The sequence below is a fragment of the Barbus barbus genome (assembly GCF_936440315.1).
Source record: "Barbus barbus genome assembly, chromosome: 44".
NCBI classification, from domain to species: Eukaryota; Metazoa; Chordata; class Actinopteri; order Cypriniformes; family Cyprinidae; genus Barbus; species Barbus barbus.
In genome coordinates, this window is record NC_136722.1 from 14,245,272 (window position 1) to 14,268,721 (window position 23,450).

Genomic DNA, 23,450 nt, shown 5'->3' on the forward strand with positions numbered 1-23,450 from the left:
GTATTTATTCAGAATTTTCTGACCATTTTCGTCCTGTCTTTTAGAATTGCGATGTCTAAATTCATTTTTGAAGTAAAAATTGTTTGAATATGAGATGACCTGCCAAATTTTCAAATATTACATTATTTTTTAACCAGTGGCGTTGAAACTATTCTGGCTTCTGGAAAGCCAAGAAGCTGTTTTGAAATAAAAATCTGCCAAACATTTGTTTCACCTACCTTGTGCCTCTAACCTTTCATTAATAGATTGGATTTTACAATTTAATAAAATGTATATTTTTAAAAAATGTGACTGTTACACTGCAAATGAAAGTTGTAGAGCTTTTTATAATGTACTGCAAAGTAAAGAGTTTTACAGTTAATGTTCTTATCTAGTGTCATTTGGCTGTAGAAGATGCGATTCTGCCTTCCATGATCTGAAAATAAGCAAACTGAGTCAAAATTATGAACATATGATGAAAACACACTTTATTTCTTTGTTCTTTCATTTGTATAATACTTGTGGATTTTTTGTGATTTTAGTTTTATCCTTTCCAGCCGTAAAAGTTTTTCTATATCTCCACATGCTCTTTATTTTAGGCCATGTCCTGGGCTGAGTGCTTTGAATAACAGTCAAGCCATTAGTAACATTCTGCCAAGAAGTCCTGAGCAGGCTGTCTTGCCATGACTACCAATGCCATTCATTTTTCTTCATGTGTGCTCTATAAATATATGCACTCCAGGAAGGCTGCAGAAACCAGTTTTATTTACTTTTATTTACTTAAAAGGTTTGGCAACAATACAATTTAAGTTAGAGTAGCAGTGGCTTACTTGATTCATTTTAATATAGTGTTTAATTTAGTGTTAATTAAATAGTTGTACAGAGGGTCCAGTCACTTGGCCATAATTTTGGGTGCTTGATTGGAGTTTAAAATGAACCTCAGTGTTACATGCAAATAATGTTTTCAGACATTACTGTTTTCAATACTAGGCATTAGGCTTATGATTAGAACGAGATATATTTTTTGTTTATTACGAACAATGTTATTACTATAGTGTTTTTCTATGATTGTACTGTAGTAATAGTAGTCTACCACAAGAGGTTAGTTTGTTTAAACCTGTGTTGACTTCACAGAAAATAATATTTTAACATCTTAATATTATTTAAAAAAATAATACCATTATTTAAATACAGATGATTGAAATAAATCACAAAGTAAACATAATCCACATTAAAATGTTCTTGATTATATGAAATAGAAGTCTATAATGAAGAATTATGAAATGTTGATTGACAGCTGTGGTTGCTGCATATTTGCAGTGATATAAAAACATGTAATAAACGCATATGACCACCAGGTGGTATTACTGTACTCATTTCCCCGGTGGATGTTTGAGTAGCCTACAATTTAAGAGGGATGTGGGAAAGTAATTATGGGTGTCCTAACTGAAGGAGACAAGACTGAGACTTGACTCAAAGCAAAAACTTCCAGCATTCATGGACTAACTGTTCAACAGCGATGCAATGTGCTATTTTTGTACCTGTAGCTATTTGATTTGAAGATAATCAACACGCTTCTCGCAGAATTTCATTGGAAACTTCATCAGCTGGACAAACACTACTAAATAAACATTCTAAGACTTTTTCATGGAGTAGGTTGCTGAATAACACTAAAAAAAGAGTGGCACTGCCCAAAGACATGGGTCAGAGGTCAGTTGGACACCTGGTTGAGGGGTGACCCCTGAGGAAGAGCAAAGATCGGGTTTGCCTTTATTATTACACCTTTGTCTTGAGTCTATTTATATGATAGCCTAGTTGTCATTATGAAGAAACTTTTTTAGGTTATTTTTAGGCTGTATATTTGGAAGCTTCAAACATTTAACACCCTTTTCTTCTCCTGGAAATTTAAGAAGTCTACATTTATAGGCCACACGCACATAATAGCCTACATGGTCAACATTTTTGAATAAAGACATTAATTGACCAAAAATGGCAGTAAGATTTCAAATTCTGTTCTTTTGAACTTTATATTTGTTAAAGAATTCTGAAGAAATCACAGTTTCCTAATTTAAATACGTCCTCAAACTTTTATTTTATTTAGCCAGTTATTAATTTTTTTTTTTTATCATGAAATTTTAGCTAGCTGCAACAAGTGGACAAGTTGCTCGCGTTTTAAAGATTTAAAGTTAATTTAAAATGATACCGTTTATTAAATGTATTTAGGTTGACTTTTTTGTTTTGTTTAGTTATTTTTATAATTTGACACATTTTGATGACTGATATACAATGGCAACTTCCATTGTGATGGCTATTGGGGCACTGTACTGTACTTTTTTTCATCTATCTGAACATTATGAATTGTTTTTTTTTTTTGCTTTTTTAGATCAAGAAATAGGGATAAGTATGTTTTAAATACAAAGGTAAAACATACTTGGCTAAGGGAAAAAGGTCCTACATTTCCCAGCATGCACTTGGAGGGCTCCGTCAGCCCCTTCATCAAATCCGCAATCTCATTCACTCACTGTCCGTGTCGAGGACAACAACTCACTACCTCTGTCTCTATCTGCTCGTGTAAGTACACTACTCTTCATTCAGTTCATTGTTTTTATTATGTCTCGTTATTTTAATTAGAGCTGTAAACTATGTGCTGTAAATGATTTCAAAGAAACGATCATTAGTTGGACTGACAGTATATTGTACTATATTTACACTTGTGTATAAAGTCGTGACTTGGTAAACGTTAGGTGGGGAATTAGTTGTATTAGATAAACAAATAATTCGAGCAGGTTGACACGGTTTTTAATTTTCCTCACAGTGTTTTATCAGTGGTCCGTCGCACGTTTACTGTTATTCTTTGTCTTGCTCGACCACTAATCTACCAGACAACAGCTCGACTAAACAAAACAAATGACAGGATCTGTACGCTGTTTGTATTACTTGTACAGTTAGTAAACAAAAATTAATACTAGTTTGCCTTTATTTCCATTGTCTTTAGGATTCTGAATCACTGAACTGCAAAGAATCATTTCAGCACCATAACCAGAGATCATCTCATTCGATGTGTTTTCAAATGACATGGACTTTTCGCTGCTATACTTATAAATGAGGCGAACTGTTATGTTGCATGTGTATGATATGACCACATTATGACTTAGTATGATGAGGAATAAGAAAAATAGCTGTTGGACAGCTATACAGAGGGCTCATGGTTGGAAATCTGGTCCTCTTTAATCTGTTTGAGTGTAATCTGTAGAATAACTCCTGTACACTTTCAGTTTAATTTATAATCCTAGTTCTACTTGCATTAACTCCACAAAGCCAAAATGACTTCATCATATAATGATGAGACCAGGAGTGATATATCAGAATCTCTGGAAGTCTGTGAATTCCAGGGACAATATGGAGATCCGGGTGGTTGCTATAAATCCAAAAGCCTGCCCGTTCTTAACGGAGACTGTCCTTCCGTTAATGAGTCGTTGGAACCGAGGTTGGTCAGTACGACGCAGACTTTAGTAAATACCGACCAGCGCTTGCCGTTCAATGAGCTGCAACAGAAAAGAGACTCAAGTGAACTGGATTCACCCACCAGGACAGATTTCTCCCCTTCCATGTCCAGTATGGTGGGTCTTAGCAGCTCAATGAGAACTGAATCCAATCGAGCAGGTGGCAAAAAAATAGGCTTTTCATTGGCAAGATTCATCCGCTTTCCTGTGAGGAAGTACATGAGGGTGATTCTGTCAGACTCTAGGTGTTTTCTGTTCTGTATGTGTTACCTGACGTTCATCCAGTCTTTGATGGTCTCGGGCTACCTTAGTAGTGTCATCACCACTATAGAGAAGAGATACAGCCTTAGAAGTTCAGAATCAGGACTTCTGGTTAGCTGTTTTGACATTGGAAGTCTTCTGGTGGTGGTCTTCATCAGTTATTTTGGGGGTCGAGGCCAGAGGCCACGCTGGTTGGCGGTTGGAGGGGTGTTCATCGCCGTGGGAGCAGCTCTGTTCTCCCTTCCACATTTCATCTCTCCACCCTATCAAATCCAAGAGGTCAATTCGTCCACGGGGAACAAAGGCCTGTGCTCGAATGGGAATGGGAGCAGAAGGGACGCTCTGGATGCGTCGTACTGTCCAAGGGACCAAGAGGGCAACGATCACTCCATCTATGTTGCCCTGTTCGTCTGCGCCCAGGTCCTGGTGGGCATGGGATCCACTCCTATCTACACGCTGGGACCAACGTACCTGGATGATAACGTGAAGAAGGAGAACGCTTCCCTCTACCTTGGTAAGAAACATCTTTTGTAATTTTGTGTCATTACCTACTTAGTCTTGTGCTTCTGTTTTTACTTTTGCTGATTAAAGTATGACCTTTAATTTCTAATATCATGGTTAACACGTCATCATTTTACAAAAAAAAAAAGGATATTTTTAAATGTTTATTTTATATTAATTATTATTTTCTATATTTATAAAAATTTCCCTAAACATTTTATAATAAATATATGAAAAATTATATATAGCATGTAATTATGATAAAGATTGTTTTTAAATATCTACACACAAAACTGTATAAATATGAAATATACACACAATATTTTTAATTTTATTTTTTACAATGTTTTTAATTAATATATAAATATAGTTTTAGTTATAGTTAGTAATATATAAATCATATATAAATTAATAAATACTTAATACATTAGTTTATAAAGTTTATAAATATGAAACATACACACTTGTTTTTTTATTAATTAATTTAATACATACAGAATACAATATACACTAACACATTTTTTATATTATATTGTACATTTTAAATGTATAAAAATGATAAATATAATATACATAAATATAATATAAATATAGTTATAAGTAATATATAATATAAGTAATACATATTTGTTTACATTTATAAATTAGTAAATACATAAGTGTATAAATATTAAGCATAGTTTTTACTAGTTTTTATTTTTTTATTAATTTAATACATTTTCTATATTACAATATACACACAATATTAATATTATATATATATATTGTATAATTTAAATACATTTATAAAAAATTATAAATATAGGAATATTATTATTATATTATATTAATGTTATTGTATTATAAATGTTAATCCTGGAGCAGCACCAGAGGTCATTGCAAGTTGAGGGGGGTATGATACATGATCACATGACCCTTGTTCTTTCCTCTGTGATATACCTTTATCCTTAATCTTTTCCAAATCCCATTCCTTCCCCCCTGTGATTGAGCATGCTGATGAATTTGTATGAAGCCTTTTTGGGTGCACTTGTATTTAAAGAGACTTTTGTTGAAGAAACCATTCCATACTTGAAAAAAGGTGACATCAGTGTTAAATAATCTTTTAATTAGCATCATGCTATTATCAACATGTTAAGTCATAACCATGGTAACTATGAAGATATGAAGCATGCTGGGAGTGTGCATAGCAACAGGTTTTGACAAAACTAAGCTGCTTTAGTTGTATGATTTATTGGGACAGACCAGTGATTTCGAATTTTGTAGGAAGACCCATTTATCTACAGTTTGGTGAGTAAGTGGGGCAGTGACGGACCCTCTGTGGGGCAATCCGTCTGACTGTAACCCCCAGCTGTACACACTCCCAGACAGCATCTTTGTGATGGGGGGTCTTTGTGATGGGTGATAATGCTTCAGTGAACATGCACACGTAGTCTTTGGAATAAAGAGCCCCATTATAAAGTACATATGCTGCAGCCTTAAAGTCAATATATTGATCACCGCTTACACCTAAAGCCAGTTCAGTGAGCATGATATGACTGAGAGCAAGAGACACAAAACAAGCCTGAGGTTTTTCTTCTCCCTTGAAACTTCATGGCTAGGAAAAAAAAAATGTTATATTGATATCTTCTTGTACTGTAGTTTTTTCCTTATCTTGAATGAAGCATTAAATGGCTTGATTTGATTAAGATGATAATAATGCAGTTGTTTTTAAATGTTTTAATACTATGATTGCATTACCTTGTGCAATTCATTCTGTATGATATTTTAGATTAAGAGAAATAACTAAATATAGAAAAGTACATGCATTGGACTTTTGATTGTGTCTTGATTCACAGACTTCAACTAACATGCAGCTAAAAATAAGATGAATCTCAAAATGAACAATTTATTCAAAATTGTGCCTACTTTCTTTCTGGCGTCTCCCTGTTCCAATTATTTCAAACCCCATCACAATTTGTGTAAACCACTTGGGGCAAGAAAAGACAAATTGAAATCTCCCATACATTGAGAGGAAGTAGAGTGGAATGTTTGCTTCGTCCTCCGCACTTGTTTGAGCTGTGCACGCATTCCGTTAGTGTCGCTTAGGGCCGTTATAATTCCCTCTGTGCTCTTCACAGGTGGTTCAGACAGGGTTTGTCATTCCAAAACATGCGTATTCTCTTTTTTCTGCATCCTTTCATTTGCTTTTTTTTTTCTACTATGGTGTCTGATTTAGTTGATATAACAGAGGAGTCTGCATTATGAAAATATTTACATACCTCAAAATCCCTCAGGCAAATTCATTTTAATGAGCTGATGTAAACCAAAGTCCATTGTCCACTGTTTCCTCTTTCTGACGCACTTTCGCATACTAAAACTGACCCCTTTTCAGTTATCAGTGACACTTGCATGAAGAATGACTGAGAATAGCATCTCAAACCTCTTTACTTTAAAGCTTAAACATTAAAAAATTGGCTGATGCAGATCATTTAAAAGGGTGGCTGATTGCGACTTCACTTTTTTTAGTTAGTGTGTAATGTTGCTGTTTAAGCATAAACAATATCTGCTTTTAAAATTGCCGACAAAACTGGCTCATAGGGACTTCCTGGGTCCGTTACGTCATGAACCCAGATAAACCCCGCCCCCGGGAACACGCAACGAAGGGGGCGAGGTCATGCTGCGCTGCTTTAGAGAAGAGGAAGAAAACTAGGGGTGCACGTAAAAATCTATTCATATATGAATCGCGATTCTATCTTCTAATGATTAGATTGGATTCACAAGTTTCAAAATCAATGTTATAAAGCAGTGGTTCTCAATCCTGCATCTCTCTCCCTTTCTCTCTCTCTCGCTCTCGCTCAGATCATCAGCTCAGTGAATTCGTATCTTAAAAGCTAACAGAAGCAGTAGCATTTACAAATAACAGCGTATCTAAAAGTATGAGATAACAACAAACAAACTATTAAAAGCCGTGCTTGCACAGGTTCTGCGCGATCCTCTTCACTAATCTCTCAATCGGGCTTATATTGATAAGAAATATAGACACGCCATTGTTTACAATACAACCGGAGCACATGCCGCTGAGCTGAGGGGCAGGATGTTTAGACGCGCAATAGAGGTGGTTTAACCAATCACAACACACTGGGGCACCTAACCAATTGTGTATTTCTGAGAGAGGAGCTTCATAAAAGCCGGAAATGATCAACGCGTTTATAAGAGAAAGGGACAGAGCGGTGTGGAATAAAGGTAAATTTATGTGAAAAATAATGTTTTTTTAAAAACGAAGCTTTAACACGTTAGACTGCACCCCATAAACACAATCAAGCCTAGAAAAGAAAAAAAAAAACAATCACCCCTTTTAAAAATGGCCTAAAAAGATCCCTTAAAAAAGCCCAAAGTCGATATATAAGGAAGCTCATTTCCGCCACTGAATCAAAAAAATTAAATAAAGGTAATTGCGACTTTTTCTCACAATTGTGAGTTTACATCTCGCAATTCTAAGAATTGCCTCATACAAACTCTCAATTGAGTTATAAAGTCATATTTGAGAGAGTCAGAATCTCAAGATATAAACTCACAATTCTGAACTTTTTCTTAGAATTGCATGATATAAACTAACAATTGCGAGTTATGAAGTCAAAATTGCGAGATTGTAGACAACTTGCAGTTGCGACTTTTTTCTCAGAATTGCTAGTTTATATCGCAGTTCTGACTTTATAGCTCACAATTCTAACTTTATAACTCGCAATCGTGAGTTTATATAACGCAATTCTGACTTTATATCTTACAATTCTGAGAGAAAAGTCTGAATTGCGATGTGTGAACTCGCAATTGTGGGGAAAAAAGTCAGAATTGTGAGATTAAAAAGTCGCATTTACCTTTTTATTTTTTTTTTTTTATTTAGTGCTAATATGACTACTTTATATACATTCCAAGTCAAAGTAATATTTGCCAGAATATTCATTTATTTATATATATATATATATATATATATATATATATATATATATATATTATTATTATTTTTTTTTTTTTTTTTTTTTTTTTTGAAAAATCAAAAATATTATATTTTTCTCTCTAAATAAGAAATAATGCTTACAGATTTGGAATGACATGAAGCTGCACAAATAAAGACAGAATTGAAATTTTATGGTTGAACTATCCCTTTAATGATCTTGTTCTTCATTTGAACAATGGACATGACTTTGGCCCCCAATTGGCAGCATGCAATTTCCTCTTAGGTAGCAGTTCATTAATGAAATGGGGACCCAGGTGTTTCTATGGCTGATTTACAGGCCAGTGATTCTCTTACCGTGGTACTTGTGGCTTATACACTGTAGTCAACCGAGGGGTTCAGTTTTGATTGAATTGTTCCTTTGTGCTTGAGTGTGTGTCTCTATTGTAGTTTGTTGCCAAATGCAGAATGAAGTAATAATACTTCAGTAGCAGCTCTGTTACTTTAAGCTTTGACACTTTAATAACTAAGAGCCTGCATTATTAAATTTTTGGCTGTTGCGCGTTTTGTCAGAGATCGTTGATCATAATGCATTGACCGCTCCCTGGTGGATGAGCAGTTTTATTTGCGGTAGTACTTGAGGAATACTGCAAGATGGATGGAGGCTGTGTTAAATTGATGTGCACAATATCAGAACGCCCTGTATAAACACACCTACTCTGTCAGCCTGCTTCTGTTAAATTTAGAAGGGGTAACGGCTGCTGCTTTTTGTGTGCGCGTATGTGAGAAAGAGAGAGACTTTAATGCGTGTTTCTTCAACACTCTTGGCCCAGTGGGTTTTTAGGAAATAATTGTTGTTAAACATACTTTTCATACTCTCACTATTTTAATTTGTAAACCAACGCTGTCCAATGGTCATCACTGAACATTTTTGTTTCTCGAAAGTAATAAAAATCCCCACCATTTTACACCGATATGTCCAATATTTGAAACAAAATTATAATTTTCCATCCTCATTTTCACTCTGTGTCATAAACACTCAGCTTTAAGGGGCGTTACCTCTTGCATAAACCAAAGTAAATGCCCACTGCTGTGATTTGCTATCTTCGTCACTGTATCCACAGCCTCCTTTAAAGCATGTTGTGTGTTTTGATACTTGAGATGGCAAGTGCTGTTATAGAGCCATACCTGTTTGAGTCAGAAGAAATTGAAACTGCACCACCACGTTGATTGTAAGTCAGTTTCAGCGTGGTAATTGCTTTTGCTTGCATAATTGCTTAATTTTTTGGCATATAGTTTTAAAAGTACTATTATTACTTGTATTACAAAAGATGCTGCATGTACGTGTGGGGTATGTACTGATTTTACCAACAATCAAATCATGCTATGCTTGGTGTCTTAATACCGTCAAATGCTGGTTTGACATTTACAACAAACACTGTAAGAAAAAAAAAAATTACCTACCTCCAATGCTTGTGAATTTGGGCAAAAAATAAATGTGCTTGTGCTTCAATGCTTGTGAATTTGTCAAAAACACTGGTACAACTTATCATCAACAACAACAACAACAACAAAAATATATATATACATACATGTGCCAAAAATATCGGCACCCTTGGTAAATATGATCAAAGAAGGCTGTGAAAATTATTGCATTGTTAATCCTTTTGATCTCTACTTAAAAAATTCACAAAAATCTAACCTTTCGTTGGACAATAAGAATTGAAAATGGGGGGAAATATCATTATGAAATAAATGTTTTTTCTCAAATACACATTGTACAATTATTGGCACCCCTAGAAATTCTTATGAGTAAAATATCTCTGAAGTATATTCCCATTCATATTAACAATTTTGAGCACTCCAGGGTGATTATGAACATGAAATTATCCAATCATGGCTTCCTGTTTCACAGAAATATAAATAGGAGGGAAAACAAAGCCCAAATTCACTTAATCATCCATCACAATTCAATTCAATTCAAGTTTATTTGTATAGCGCTTTTTTCGATACAAATCGTTGCAAAGCAGCTCTACAGGAATTTAAGTTTCCACAATATATTTATATATTGCAGATGACACTAAAAAACACTCAAGATGGGTTTGGTGAACACAGGGATAAAAAGTACCCCATGTGTACAATGAAATATACTGCTGTATTTTTGATGTTGTGGGCCTATATTTGTGCTGGAGGTCCTGGACATCTTGTTTAGACACATGGCATCATGGATTCTATCAAATACCAACAGATAAAAAATCAATAAGTGACTGACTCTGTTAGAAATCTTATAATGGGCCATGTTTGGATCTTCCAACCGTACAATAATCCAAACACAAACCTCAAAAACAACACAAAAATGGGGTCACTGCGCACAAAACCAAGCTTCTGCTGGCCATTCCAGTCCTCTGACTGAACCCTGTAGAAAATGAGTGAGGTGAACTGAAGATAAGAAGCAGTGTCATGGAGCTGGGAATCTAAAGGATCTGGAGTGATTCTGGATGAAGGAATGGTCTCTGATCTCTTGTCAGATGTTCTCTAACCTCATCAGGCATTATAGGTGAAAATGTAGAGCTGTTAAACTGACAAATGGAGGTTTCAAAAAGTATTGAATAAAAGGGTGCCGTTAATTGTGGCCAATGTGTATTAGAGAAAAACATTTATTCCATAATGATATTAACCCCCATTTTAAATTCTTATTATCCAATGAAAGGTTAGATTTTTGTGAATTTTTTAAATGAAAGATCAAAAGGATTAACAATGCAGAATAATTTTCACAGCCTTCTTTGATCATATGGTGCAGAAATTTTTGGCCATGGCTGTATGTGTATATATATATATATCGTTTTCACACAATAAATATTGAAATGGATATATTACTTCAATATTTGTCTGTATTATCATCAGTAATTTATATTTTTTTGATGAATTTTCCTAGACTAAATTAAAATTCTCGGACAAGAGTAAAAAAACTAAAAACTAAGGGTTTTTCTTCAACTTCGGGCACTTTCACATAACAGGAGGATTGTTTTTTTTTTAATACTAAAATATTTCTTATTTCTTAAATGAAGATAACATCCATCATTAATTTTTGTTACACTGTACAACATGATTTTACAAAGTTGTGAATAAAAGAAAATGCAATTTCAGTCTTTCTACTTAAACATTTCTTTGTAGTTATTTCTGAAATTTCCTAGCAATTTCTGAATGAAAATAGTTTCCAAGTAAATTTTTTTCAATGTACTTTACAAAAGACTTTTTTATGTATAGATTACAGTTTTCATTGCAGTTTTCCCTCTTTGTGTGCTCAACGTTTCCAACAACACACACTGAGCTAAATACGTCTGTCCTCTCTTGCTCCTGAGTTTAATATTTTCCCCCACACGCTCCATCCATTATGTGCGATCATGTTCCCAGGGCTGGGACTTTGCTGTTGTGTGGCTTTACAAAACATTGGGACCCAAGTCACGCTACCGCCTTACAGAAGCCATACCCATACTCGGCCACATTAGAGTTACTCAGCAGATAGCCATCGAGCTTTTTACCACCCTCCATCACTGTGTCCAACCCCCATTTAAACAGGTCATCGTCCTTGTATATGTATCACGTCACCGGGAATGAACTGCATTATTAGAAAGTCTTCTGTTTCAGTATATACAACATTGATTTTCTGCAGCAGTAGATTCTAATACCAGCTGTTTCCAAGTGAGTGAATTGCAGTGTTTGGTCTTGGGATTGTTAAAGGTCACATGACATTAATTTTCGTGACGTGCTTTTGTCATGTTTACGTAGTTTGTGAGTCGGACATCACTGCTTCTAATAAACTCGACTAAGAAGAGTTAATGTTAACTTAACCTATGAAAAATGACTTGATTTTCTGCCTGTTTCTCACACAAAGCTGTTATATGAAGACTCATAAAAAAGGAAGTGCATTGTATTTTAAGTTTAAAAGTTTCAGTCCCTATTCAATGCAACCACATGGAAAAAAGTGACCAGTCTTTGAACAATTTTTGTTTGCATTCCACTGAAGAAAGACTTTTCATATTTTGAGTGACCTCTTTAAGAAGTACATTTGCTCCTAGCTTTGTGTGTACTGTGGACGTAAATATCTCCATTACAACACTGGTCTAACACACCTATTGTCTTCGCTGACCCTGTTCTCAAAAGACAACTTGTTGCTGCTTGTTGAAACAGAACGATATGCGGTTGGAACCATATTAAAAATAAATGAGAGGAGAAAGAGGTTGTGCAAAACCTCATGCCATGTCCTTTTTTCTTTTTTTTAACAGAACCCTGTTGTTTTGCTATAAATAAATGATAAGGTGATGATTTTAAGCCTCTCAGTGCATTTGCCACATCTTATATCCCTTAATCACTGTTTGGCCTGTGTGGGATTTTAGATGTGACTTTGTCTTATCTAATGACCTTCCCTCAGGATATAAGGCTGTCTCAACTGCAGAATGTTTGCCACGTCTCAGTCCCAGCCCAGAAGCTATGGAAAAAGACCTTCTCTGAGATGGTTAGCAAGTTATTTATTCGTGAAATATGCCTGTGCTGGGACTCATAGGTTGAAATTCTAAATCTGAGTGTTTGGTATTTAGAAACAATGTTAGAAATGTAGCATGATAGGTCGTTTGTCTATTCCATGTGTGCCGAGTCTTATTTTCTGTGTGCCAGTTTCTCATGTAACAACACAAGCTTTTGACTCGCTGGTCACAATTATATATCTTAATTAGCCCAAATTCTCAATTCGTATGCTAATCTCATTTTGAAAACCTTGCCCCAGTTCAGAGCAGTATCTGAATGTAAATGTAGCATCTGCTGCTCAGTGGATGTGTTTTTGTAGACTGCCTGGAGTATTGATTTATTAGGTCTTGCTTAGGCCTCGTTTACACTGCGTAAATTTGTTGCCTATATCCGATTTTTTTTTTGGCTGTCTGTTTACACGTTCTTTCAATTGTGACCCATATCCGATTCATGTTGTTTACACTTGCCATACCATCTGAAACATCCCACATCCGTTGTTGTCATTTAGCGCCTCCACACGTGCTTCCTCCCGAGAATAATGTGACCTGTGCTGACAAAACGAGTCGAGCAAATTTGAAAAATTAGTTATTTTTATTTTTATTTTCACATTCTCCATTTAAAGACCTTCAAAATCATGTATGATTTTTTGGAATCGGACAAAAAAAATGATTGCTACACCCGTTTAAAGTCGATATAGAGTCAGCAAGGTTGATTATGAGAAAGATTAAAGTTTTCCTCTAGTTCTTTTCTTATTAATAATTAGGCTACCGTATTAATAATCACAATATAGCTGTTTTTTATTTTATCTTTCCTATTATAAATAATAACAGATGGAAAAAAACAGTATAGCCTAGAAAGAAACAAATAATGCATTACCTTTATCATTTTACATCTAAACAAAAGCATTCATATAGCCTACGAAAAACAAATTATCAAATTTCAGTGTGTTCATTACAAATAAATAGATTATTAAAACTACAAAAGCAGTTAAATGAAGTGCTACGAGTGATTCCCTCTTTTCTTTTAGACTATTGATAGATAACATTGAGACAGACGGCCTACTGTAATGCACGAATCATAGTTACACATCAGATGTTTTTCCCCATCAGTTCCCCAAGCTTTCAATTAAGACAGAACCGATTATTGTTTGCGTGAATACTGAAATACTGTCATTCTGTGTATTTATCAGGATCGCGCGCCATCTGAAGCGCATTATGAGCGCTCTTCAGATGACAGTCAGCGCGAGAAGCAAGCGGAGAAAAGGTTATCCTCTCAGAAAATATACAATTAAAGATACTTTTAGATGTTTAATTACTATTTGGAGCATTGGGATCGCTAAACGAAGGCATAATGAACACATTTTTGTGAAAACCTCAAATACTACAAGCAAGTTTTTTTTTTTTGGGGGGGGTTGCCTGTAGCTCAAAATAGCCCGTTCGCATTTACAATCATTTTGCCAGCATGGGTCCCATATAATGTAATTAAAATGCGGAGAAGTACCAAATTGTCAAGTTTTAATGACGTACAGAACGTGATGCCTCAGAAAATCCAATCTGCCTGTTTACATGAGTCACATTGGCACATATCTACGGTGGCCGAGAGAGCTCAATGCGCTGCAACTTCAGAAAACACATGCAAATAGAAAAAGCACCAGCAAATCAAGAAAACATCATCAGTTTGATAGCAAGTGGTGCAAATGCTCACAACACAAACAAATAAAGAGACACACTGCAAATGCTCACAATACAACCAAATAAATTTAATTTGCAGTGCGTTTCTTTGTTTGGTTGTGTTGTGAGAATTTGCAGCGCGTGCGTTGTAAAATTGAGGAAGTTGTCGTCTTAATTTGCAGGTGTTTTTTTCTATTTGCAGTGCGTTGAGCTCTCTCGGCCACCGTACATATCAGATTTATATCCGATTTATTTCCACATATGAATGAGGCCTGAATCCGATCTCGCTATATACGAATGCATGCGTTTTTTTTCTGTTTACACTGTCATGGAACAGATCCGGTCTGTGTCACATATGAGCAAAAAATCGGAATTGGGTCACATTAACTGACAGTGTAAACGGGGCCTATGCATGAACGAATGTTCGTGGATCTGACTGTCCAGACTCTGATGACTTCTTTTTTAAAATCGCTGACTGTTTACTTGTCTTCATTGAGCCTGAGTTTTTGTTTTCTATGGTATCAAATATTTTGATATGAAGACAAAAATATCATGATATATATTGTTACCGTGAAAAAAAAGTTACTTGTCAGTAATATTAATTGTGATATAATATTTTTGTCATATTGCCCACACCTACAACAATACAATTACAACACTTTTTACTTTGAGTAAAAGTTTGAGTTTGAAGTCAAGTTTAGGGTTAGTTTTTTAGTTTTACATCCTCTACTACTAAATTTATTTAATAAAATTGCTTATATGACCATGTATTGTAAAATGTATCTATATTACATTGAATGATAGCCCCAGATGCATTCACAGATGTCTGAGCTAAGACCCGAATATCCACTGACCCCAACTACACCAACCTGCCACTGACTTTGAGATGGAAAATCTGCAGGTGTATGTGTGTTCATTCTTTGACACCAGACACACACAAAAGAGTGGGTACCCATCTCACTGCCCCTTCCCCCATTGGGCTCTCATTGTCTGTGACCACTATGCAGATAAATACAGTGCGCACGAGCCAGTCGGCCCAGATGGCTCTTTTAGAAAGAATGTGCCGAGGGATCATCTGTCACTTACCCAGAATACTGGGTCATGGCAAAGGCATTTCTAAAGCTTGTGCAATCAGTGCAAAGCCAGTTTGTAATCCAGCGCGAGGAGGAAAACGCAGTCATGCACTCTGATGGCCGGTGCACGTCTTCACTCCACCTACCTGTGATTGTGACCCTGAGTTTAATAAAACAGTGAGGAAATGCTTGTCAGCATGTTTGACTATTATAGGGATGACATAATGTATGGCACACATATGCTGTGCTTACTGATGGAGGAAGCCATTTGAAGGCATCAGAAGTTGCTAGACTCAAAATTTAGGCAAACTAATTGTTACCTCTTAAAATGTATGTATTTATTTGTTTGTTTGTTGTTCATTATTTTATTTTATACTATTCTATTTAATGCTGTTCATTATATTTTATGCTATAATTCTCTGGGGTTATTCTTCAGAACATGTTTATTTTTCTTGTTTTGTAGCTTTGTTTGTATTATTTTTAATATACTTAAAAGGCATATAAAAATAATAAAAATCTACTTTTATTTTTTTAAATAATGCATTACAAAAATGTCGTTAATTATCCAAAACCATTGTTTACACGTCATAGTAACATCCAAAAGCCAGTGCTGATTTATGATCTTTTTTATTTTATTTTTTTATATTTTTTTGCTGTAATTTTATCTTGTGCTGTTATTATTTCTAATTAAATTTTATACTGTTTATTTTTCATTTTATTGCATGTGGTAATTTTATCCTGTTTATTTTTCATTTTGTATTTTCTGCTATAATATTGTGTTGTTTGTTATTATTTTTTCATTCTATAAATGGGTTAGCAGCTATTTCTTGTTCTCTTTACTTTTTTAAATTTTAGTTCCATTTAGTTTAGTACTCCATGTTTTCTCTTATTTCATGGTCGGGTGACAGAGAAAGAGTGAAAGCAAGAGAAAGGAAAAGTGATGCAGAAAGAGCAAGATCCACTCTCAGAGTGGATAGGATTACAGATTTAGGAGGCCAGAGTGAGCATTTGACCTCACGGTGAATGACGCTGTGGTTGGCAAGGAAAAAGGTACAAAGAGATTACCAACTTTCCTTAGGGCGATTCCTCATAATAACATTCCTGCACTAAAGCCCTTTAATGAGTGGAGTGCACCTTTGATCAGCAGCTCACATGGAGGTGGTGATTGCCAGAGTGTGTGTTGAGCCGTTTTTGTCTGGAACTGTCTTGAGCGTCAGTCGTCCCCTCTCTCAGGTGCTGGTCAAGGATGTGATGAAACATCAGCTCTGTTGATGCAATGTTTTTGTCCTTTCTGTAAGTTTAACTCTGTTTTTAGGTATGTGCTCAGATAATTCCACAAAAAAAAAAAAAAAATCAGATTTCCAAAGAATTCAGGTTGTTTATTTATATATTTATTTATTACCTAATTTGATGATACTTTTAGTATATTTTACAATTTAGAAACACAAGTGCCTAAATGTCTCTTTAAAAAAAAAAAAAAAAAAAAACGGTATTGTCACTGTGGTGGAAAAAAATCTTTTACCAGTGTGAGTTTGAAACTGAAACTGGAGCAGTATATCAGTCATGATGGATGAAGATTCTGTTCTGTTTTTTTCAGACATCGCTGTCATAAAGACCTGGCCCATTTATAGTCCTACTGTAATCTGTGTTAAGGGAAATTAAAGGAATAGTTCACCTAAAAAAATAAAAAAAAAACTTTGTCAATGACATAATGGCTCCCATGTGTGTAATAACAAATATAAAGCCTTTTTTTTTTTTTCATTTTGCAGCCGAGCACAATATCGTGTGTGTGTGTGTGTGTGTTCTTATACTGACCTGGTAAGTTTTGATTGTTGTTTTTCGGAGAATAACTAATAATTAAATGTTAAATTTCTCAAATTATCCATTAACTATTTAAAAATAATAATAATAATTGTTTTCCACTGGAAACAAAACTGAAAATGCATACCTGTTTATAGCATCGTCAGGTTGAGTGGTACAAATAAATTTTTATTGACAACAATGACAATGTTGTCAAGAACTTATGTAAAACCTTGAAAGAAGTGGTATTCACTGAATGCCCATATTGAGTTGTTTTAATTGATAAGTCAGTTTATATTTGGTTATCAGGTAGCTAGTCCATTCAGTTTTTCTCTTGGTTTGAAGTTCTATTTTACCTCACATGAAATTGGTTCCAAGTGCACTTCTTCCAGTAAAACAAACCGGCAAATACCATTAAGGTGGCAATTAGTCTGTGGAACAGGAGGTCAGGTCCATGAGGAGCAGGTCAGCAGTTTTAGCGCCACCTCAGGATGTAGGTGGGAGACGGAAGAAGTTTGTTTTCTTAGAGAAGAGACCAACTTTGCTCTTTTTGGTAGAAATACCATTCGTTCATTTCGTTGTTGAGAATGTATGGACCACTTTTATGATACTTTATGCTTTTACATTTTGAAGCCTGAAATCATGCAGATACTCTCAAATATGGAGCAGAAATATGTGCAGAAAAAAGGAACTAGATATGATAGTGTTATTTTGGCTAAAAGCTTTTTTACACAGTAAAAATGTAAGTTGATAAAGTTATAGTTGTGGAATTCCTGTCAGCGATGGAAGCATTTTTAATGAAGGCAATTCCTGCCGCAGTCTTCAGTTTGGAACTTGGAACATCAGCGGTAGTGTCTCAGATTTGTAGTAAATGTTGCTATCAGCATCAGTCGGAGATCCACGCGTTTGCATCAGAATCAGCAGAAACCATGAAGGGAGTCAGCAGTGTGCTGCAGAACCCCTGCAGAGACCCACCGGTTCAGCAAATAAAGTGCTCAGTCGCTCGGTGTGAGTGAAACCTTTATGGCTAGATGCCCTGTCCTGTTTATTTTTCTTTGACTTTTTTATGAAGGACTTATTAAAGAGCCCAGTGCAGTCTTTGAGAATGCCCGGTGCAAGTTTATAATGCATAGCAGGAAAAAAGCATCAATTATTTCTAATAGCTATATTAAAGTGTTCTGTTCTGTGCTTGCATATTGTGGTTCTAGTTTGACTTATAAATATTACAAAGTCCTTTATATCATAGCCTATATATGTTTAATTTGTAGCTAAGTAATTGGAATGCATAAGAAAACACCAGTTGCTGTAAATCTTAATACTGTTTTAGTAAGTTGACTTCTTAAAATTACTTCTCATGTTGATTAAATTTACTAATCAGGCAGCTTATCCAATGTGTTTCATCTCCTTTTATAATAAACAAGATTTCATAAGTGATCCCATTGGATTAACAACAAAGTCTGTTTTTGAAGCATCTTAACTTATTTGCTCCTATTTTGTAAGCTGAGTTTGAGCATAAGAACAGTTATGCTCACTACAACACTACTATTACAGTTTTTAATAATAGATGTATTAATATAGGCTGCATTTATTAATCAGAAATAGAGCAAAATATTAATATTGTGATTATTTTTTTTTTTTTTCAATTTAAAGTAACTTATTTTAATATATTTTGCTATTATTTAATTATTTAATAATAGATAATTATAGATGTATTAATATTGGCTGTGTTTATTCATCAAAAATTTAGCAAAACATTAATATTGTGAATTTCTTTTTTTTTTAAGTAACTTTTTTATTTTAATATATTTTAAAATGTAATTTATTCCTGTGAAGGCAAAGGTGAATTTTCAGCATCATTACTTTAGTGTCACATGAACTTTTGAACGGTAGTGTACTTTATCATCGGATATAGCCAGAGGGTCTGACCATATGGAAACAAGATCATATTGGCCATAATGAGTACAGGTGTATGAGATTACCAGCTTGCTTTAAAAAGGTTATGATATATCTTAATATGTCTTCAGGCAGAGCCTACTGAAAATGACAGTTTCTGGTATAAGATCTGGTCTTGTGAGGAAACCTGACATATTATAGCAGTGACACATGACCCAGTTAACAGATCTGGCTTTAGCAAAAAACACTTTAGATGGGCTACTTGGCAAAAAATATGTTGTCATCATTTACTCACCCTCAAACCTGTATGACTTACATTCTTCTGTGTAACATTAAAGATTATTTGAAGAACATTGGGGTCCAAACATTTTTTTAAATGTCATCTTTTGTGGTACATTTTCCTCAAATACCCTCTGAAGTGCTCAACGGACATGTTGATAATGATAAAGAGCAGCATTGCTGACAGTAATTTTAAGTGCTGTCACTTTGATTATACATCAGCTTGAGTGAAAGAGACCAAAAATTAAAATTCTGTCATCGTTTAAAGAACACAAAAGGAGGTGTTCAGCTGAATTCATAAAATTTATATTCAAGTCATGCAGTGAATGGGGATGGACGCTGTGAAGCTCCGATAAGAAATCACCATAAAAGTAGTCCATACAACTACTAAATTATATGATGTGTCTAATGAGGTCATTTGACAGCTTTGTGTTCAAAACAGACTGGAATTTAGGAGTGAATATTGATACTCATATATTTTTGGAGATTTTCAAATGTGTATAATTGAGCATATATTTAAATAATTGACAGAGAATGTAGGTTTGGTCACCCATTTCTGACAGCTGAAGCTCATAACCTTACTGTTGGCCTTCCTGTGAAGCATATGTGTGTCTTTGTCAAGAGCCAAGGCCCAGAGTCAATTACAGTACATAAGTACATCTGCTCTGCCAGAGAGGCTATGATATTGTTGGTTGGTTAATTTCAGTTCGAGTCCTGTTGACAAGTTAGAATGGTGAGTTTGCTGAATGAAGCACAGAGTCCCTCTCTCTCGCCCTCTCTCTCGCTCTCATTTTTCTCTTTCTTTCTCTTCTGTGTCAGCTACATTGCTCTTTTTGTCTGATGGATCATTGCTGCTCTGTGGCCTTTGAGGCCTCTGTGTCCTCTCTGCACCTCATTAGCCTCAAAGTCACACCTGCCCCAGGGACACAAATGCCCTCGGAGAGGACTGTGGTTCCCCTCACGGATTTGTGCTTCAAGTACAGCTTAGTGAAGTGAGTAATTGTTGCTGTGCTTTGTGAAGTTTCTGACCATAATTTTAGGAGTGCCTCAAGGCTTTGTAGGTGGTCCATTCCCATTCTTACAGATTTCTGCACAAAAGGTTCTTGTCCATATGATTTCCTTGTCCAGTGATTTCCATAGACCTGTGTAGACACTAGACATGCATTTTTAATTACTTTTTTTATCATTTAATATGTGAATATAAATACAATAAATTATGTAATAATGTAGATTGGTTAATATTAAACACTTGATATTAACTTTACAGCACATTTGCACGTCACAGTTTATACCATTATACCTCCTGGCCCTAGTTCATATTTTACTCAGGTAATGTAGTACTACATATTACCCCATATGCTGTCTGATCTTTAATACAGTAAAAATTCTTTTTTTGGGCATTTTCTCTGGGTTTTTGTAAATGAATGTTGCCGGGATATCACCAAAGCCTTGTCTAGTGTTCTGACTAGAGTGAACTGGCAGCACAGCTGTGTCAGGCCATTCTGATGGGGCTCTCTGGGACAGATATATAGGGTTATAACTTGTAAGAAGACACTGCTGCATCAGCAAGTTGCCATGACAATGTCATTCCCCATTTCATTGTCTTTTAGCCCTGTCTCCTAGCAAGGTTATAGGGTCAAACAACCACAGAGATTCAATGCTGTATACTTACAGTAGCTGGGAATTGTTCCCTGCCTCCTCATCAACATTTAAGTGCCCTATATTCATTCAGAATGCTGCTTTTCATTGGTTACATCACAAACAAAAAGGCTGAAAGGCTCTGAATTATTCTTCTGTTATATTTTGTGCTTCACCCCACTGAATGTTGTGTGATGAATTGCTGCATATTATGCTGTTGTTTTGCTCAAGCAGAGTTCTCTAGTGATACGAGGCTTCATTAGATCCCAGTGTGAGATTATACAACTCAAGCCCATATTTAATCAGCTTCATGTTCATAACGGGACAAGAAAAACACAGACGTCCTGCAATGAATCCCCCACAGGGCACTATTGTTGACATTGGGGGACATTGCAATGTTTTATTTCATCATATGCTTCATGCTCAATTGTTTTAGGGCTCTTAAGGGCCATTAATTATTTCTAGCGTTATGGACTTCATCTTGCACAACCTTTTTACTCTCTTTCACGACAACATCAGTGTGCGCCTGCTGACTTTAATTTTTCTGTATATAATGAAATCAATTTATTAATCTTCCCTAATTATTTTTTGCCACTGGGGATGCAGCTCATTTAGCATGAAAGGTGCTCGCGTCAGAATTCATCATCTTCTGCTGAGATAACAAATCTTCAAGGAGTCAGTTGGGGTTGGGAGCTTTTCAGTCAACTTTTGTGAGCCGTGCCTGATGACAGGGGTTGAGAAATTCCTCGCACTATGAAGCAAACCATATCTAAATCCATCACACAGGGGAGAGGGGAACACATACAACTGCACTCCTCCAACGGGACCAGTGGTGTGCTGTTAATCTAATCATTTAATCTAATATAAATAGCTCATTTATTAAATATATCTAAATTATTAATATAAAAGTAACAGTTCTATTTAATGTTTAAAAGGTTTGGGGATACCCTTAGTCTTACACTATTACACTAAATTTTTAAATTAATATTATGTTTTATTTATTTTGTTTATTTATATGCTACACTCACAGAAAAAAGCTAAACTGTCACTGAGTACTCTTTCAAAAGATATTAAAATAAAGGTACTTTTAAAATAGTAATATGTACATGTAAGGTACTAATATGTACCTTTTAGGGGGGTAAATAAGGTACAAAGATGTAACTTTTAGAGAGTGTACAGTATGTTTACATACTTTGACAATATTTATATAAATTAATGATGATGAATTTAAAATAATGTAAAATTTTATTAACAAGTCAAAATTTTCCTTTTGACATTGCTTTAAAATTTTATATAATTATAAATATAAAGATTTAAAAAATATTTAAAAAATTGTCTATATAAATTATATAAAATGTATCAATATAAAATTGTCTAATTATATATTTAAAAAAAAAATTAGATTTAAAAAAGTGAGGCACTGTCTCCTCTCAGATGACTTTTCGCCTATATTTCAGTATTTGTATACTTATTTGATCTCATAATTAGTAATATATTTCCCTATCTAATTATTTTTGAGGAAAACCCAATGCCGCGCATGAGAAGGCTATGTCTTTGAGTGACATTGATGTGTGGTGGCGTGTGCGTGGTTCTACTGATTCACAGCTGCAGCATAAATGTCCTTCAACTCCCACTCCTGCAGCTCAGGAGGCTTTTTCAGTTTACTGTAACCTGATTGGATCCTTTGAGATTTTTTTTTCTTTTTTTGCAAGGACCATATTGTAAACATTGCATTTGCTTCGAGTGACTTAACTCTGCATCGTATCTGCTGGGAAGGTCTGTTGTGTAAGTTTCATCGCAAAGGTTCATTTGAAATTCGTGGAGCATGCTGTTGTGACGTCAGTTGTTGACGTTGAATACGACAGTACGGTATTGCATAGACAGCATGTTTTTTTTCTCCTCAGCAAGCACCTCCTCTGTCCTTCACAGGAAGACGGAGAAACAGCACATTGGGCAGAGGTAAATTCTATGCTGGGTTTCTGCCAGACAACAGGTAACCTTGAAGGATCTCCAATTAAATGACCCTCCTTCACCCTCTCTTCAAGCGTAACACTATTAGCATGATAAATTGAGCTGAACAAAGCCGTTACACAATCGGTAATGAAATATGTGCATGTTCACCTGTGCACCGCTTGAGGTGAACACTTTTAGTGATGTTACGATGAGTAATGATCAATAATATACTGACTTCCGGTATTTGATTGTTCACTACTGAGGTGATAAATTTGTATTACACATATGTTAATGATTATGAATTGGCTTTTTGGGCTCAAAAGCTGTGAATGCCTGTCATAATGATTATTGGTTAAAGAATAAACAGCTCTGACTAGCATAATGAAAGTGAGAGCCTTCTTGGTTCTAATATGAATAATATTCATTAACTGATCAGATTTTAAAG

The 23,450-nt window shown here is 35.1% G+C and overlaps 1 protein-coding gene across 1 annotated transcript in view; it reads left to right on the top strand.

Moving 5' to 3' along the window:
* The first annotated feature begins 2,491 nt into the window (after positions 1 to 2,491).
* The window catches only part of LOC306863046 (solute carrier organic anion transporter family member 5A1-like), a 45,171-nt gene continuing 24,212 nt past the window's right edge, over positions 2,492 to 23,450 (top strand). The window contains exons 1-2 of the mRNA XM_079406205.1: positions 2,492 to 2,550; positions 2,975 to 4,257. Of these exons, the coding sequence (XP_079262331.1) occupies positions 3,303 to 4,257 (955 nt within the window). The 5' untranslated portion in view covers positions 2,492 to 2,550; positions 2,975 to 3,302. The remainder of the gene's footprint in view (positions 2,551 to 2,974; positions 4,258 to 23,450) is intronic.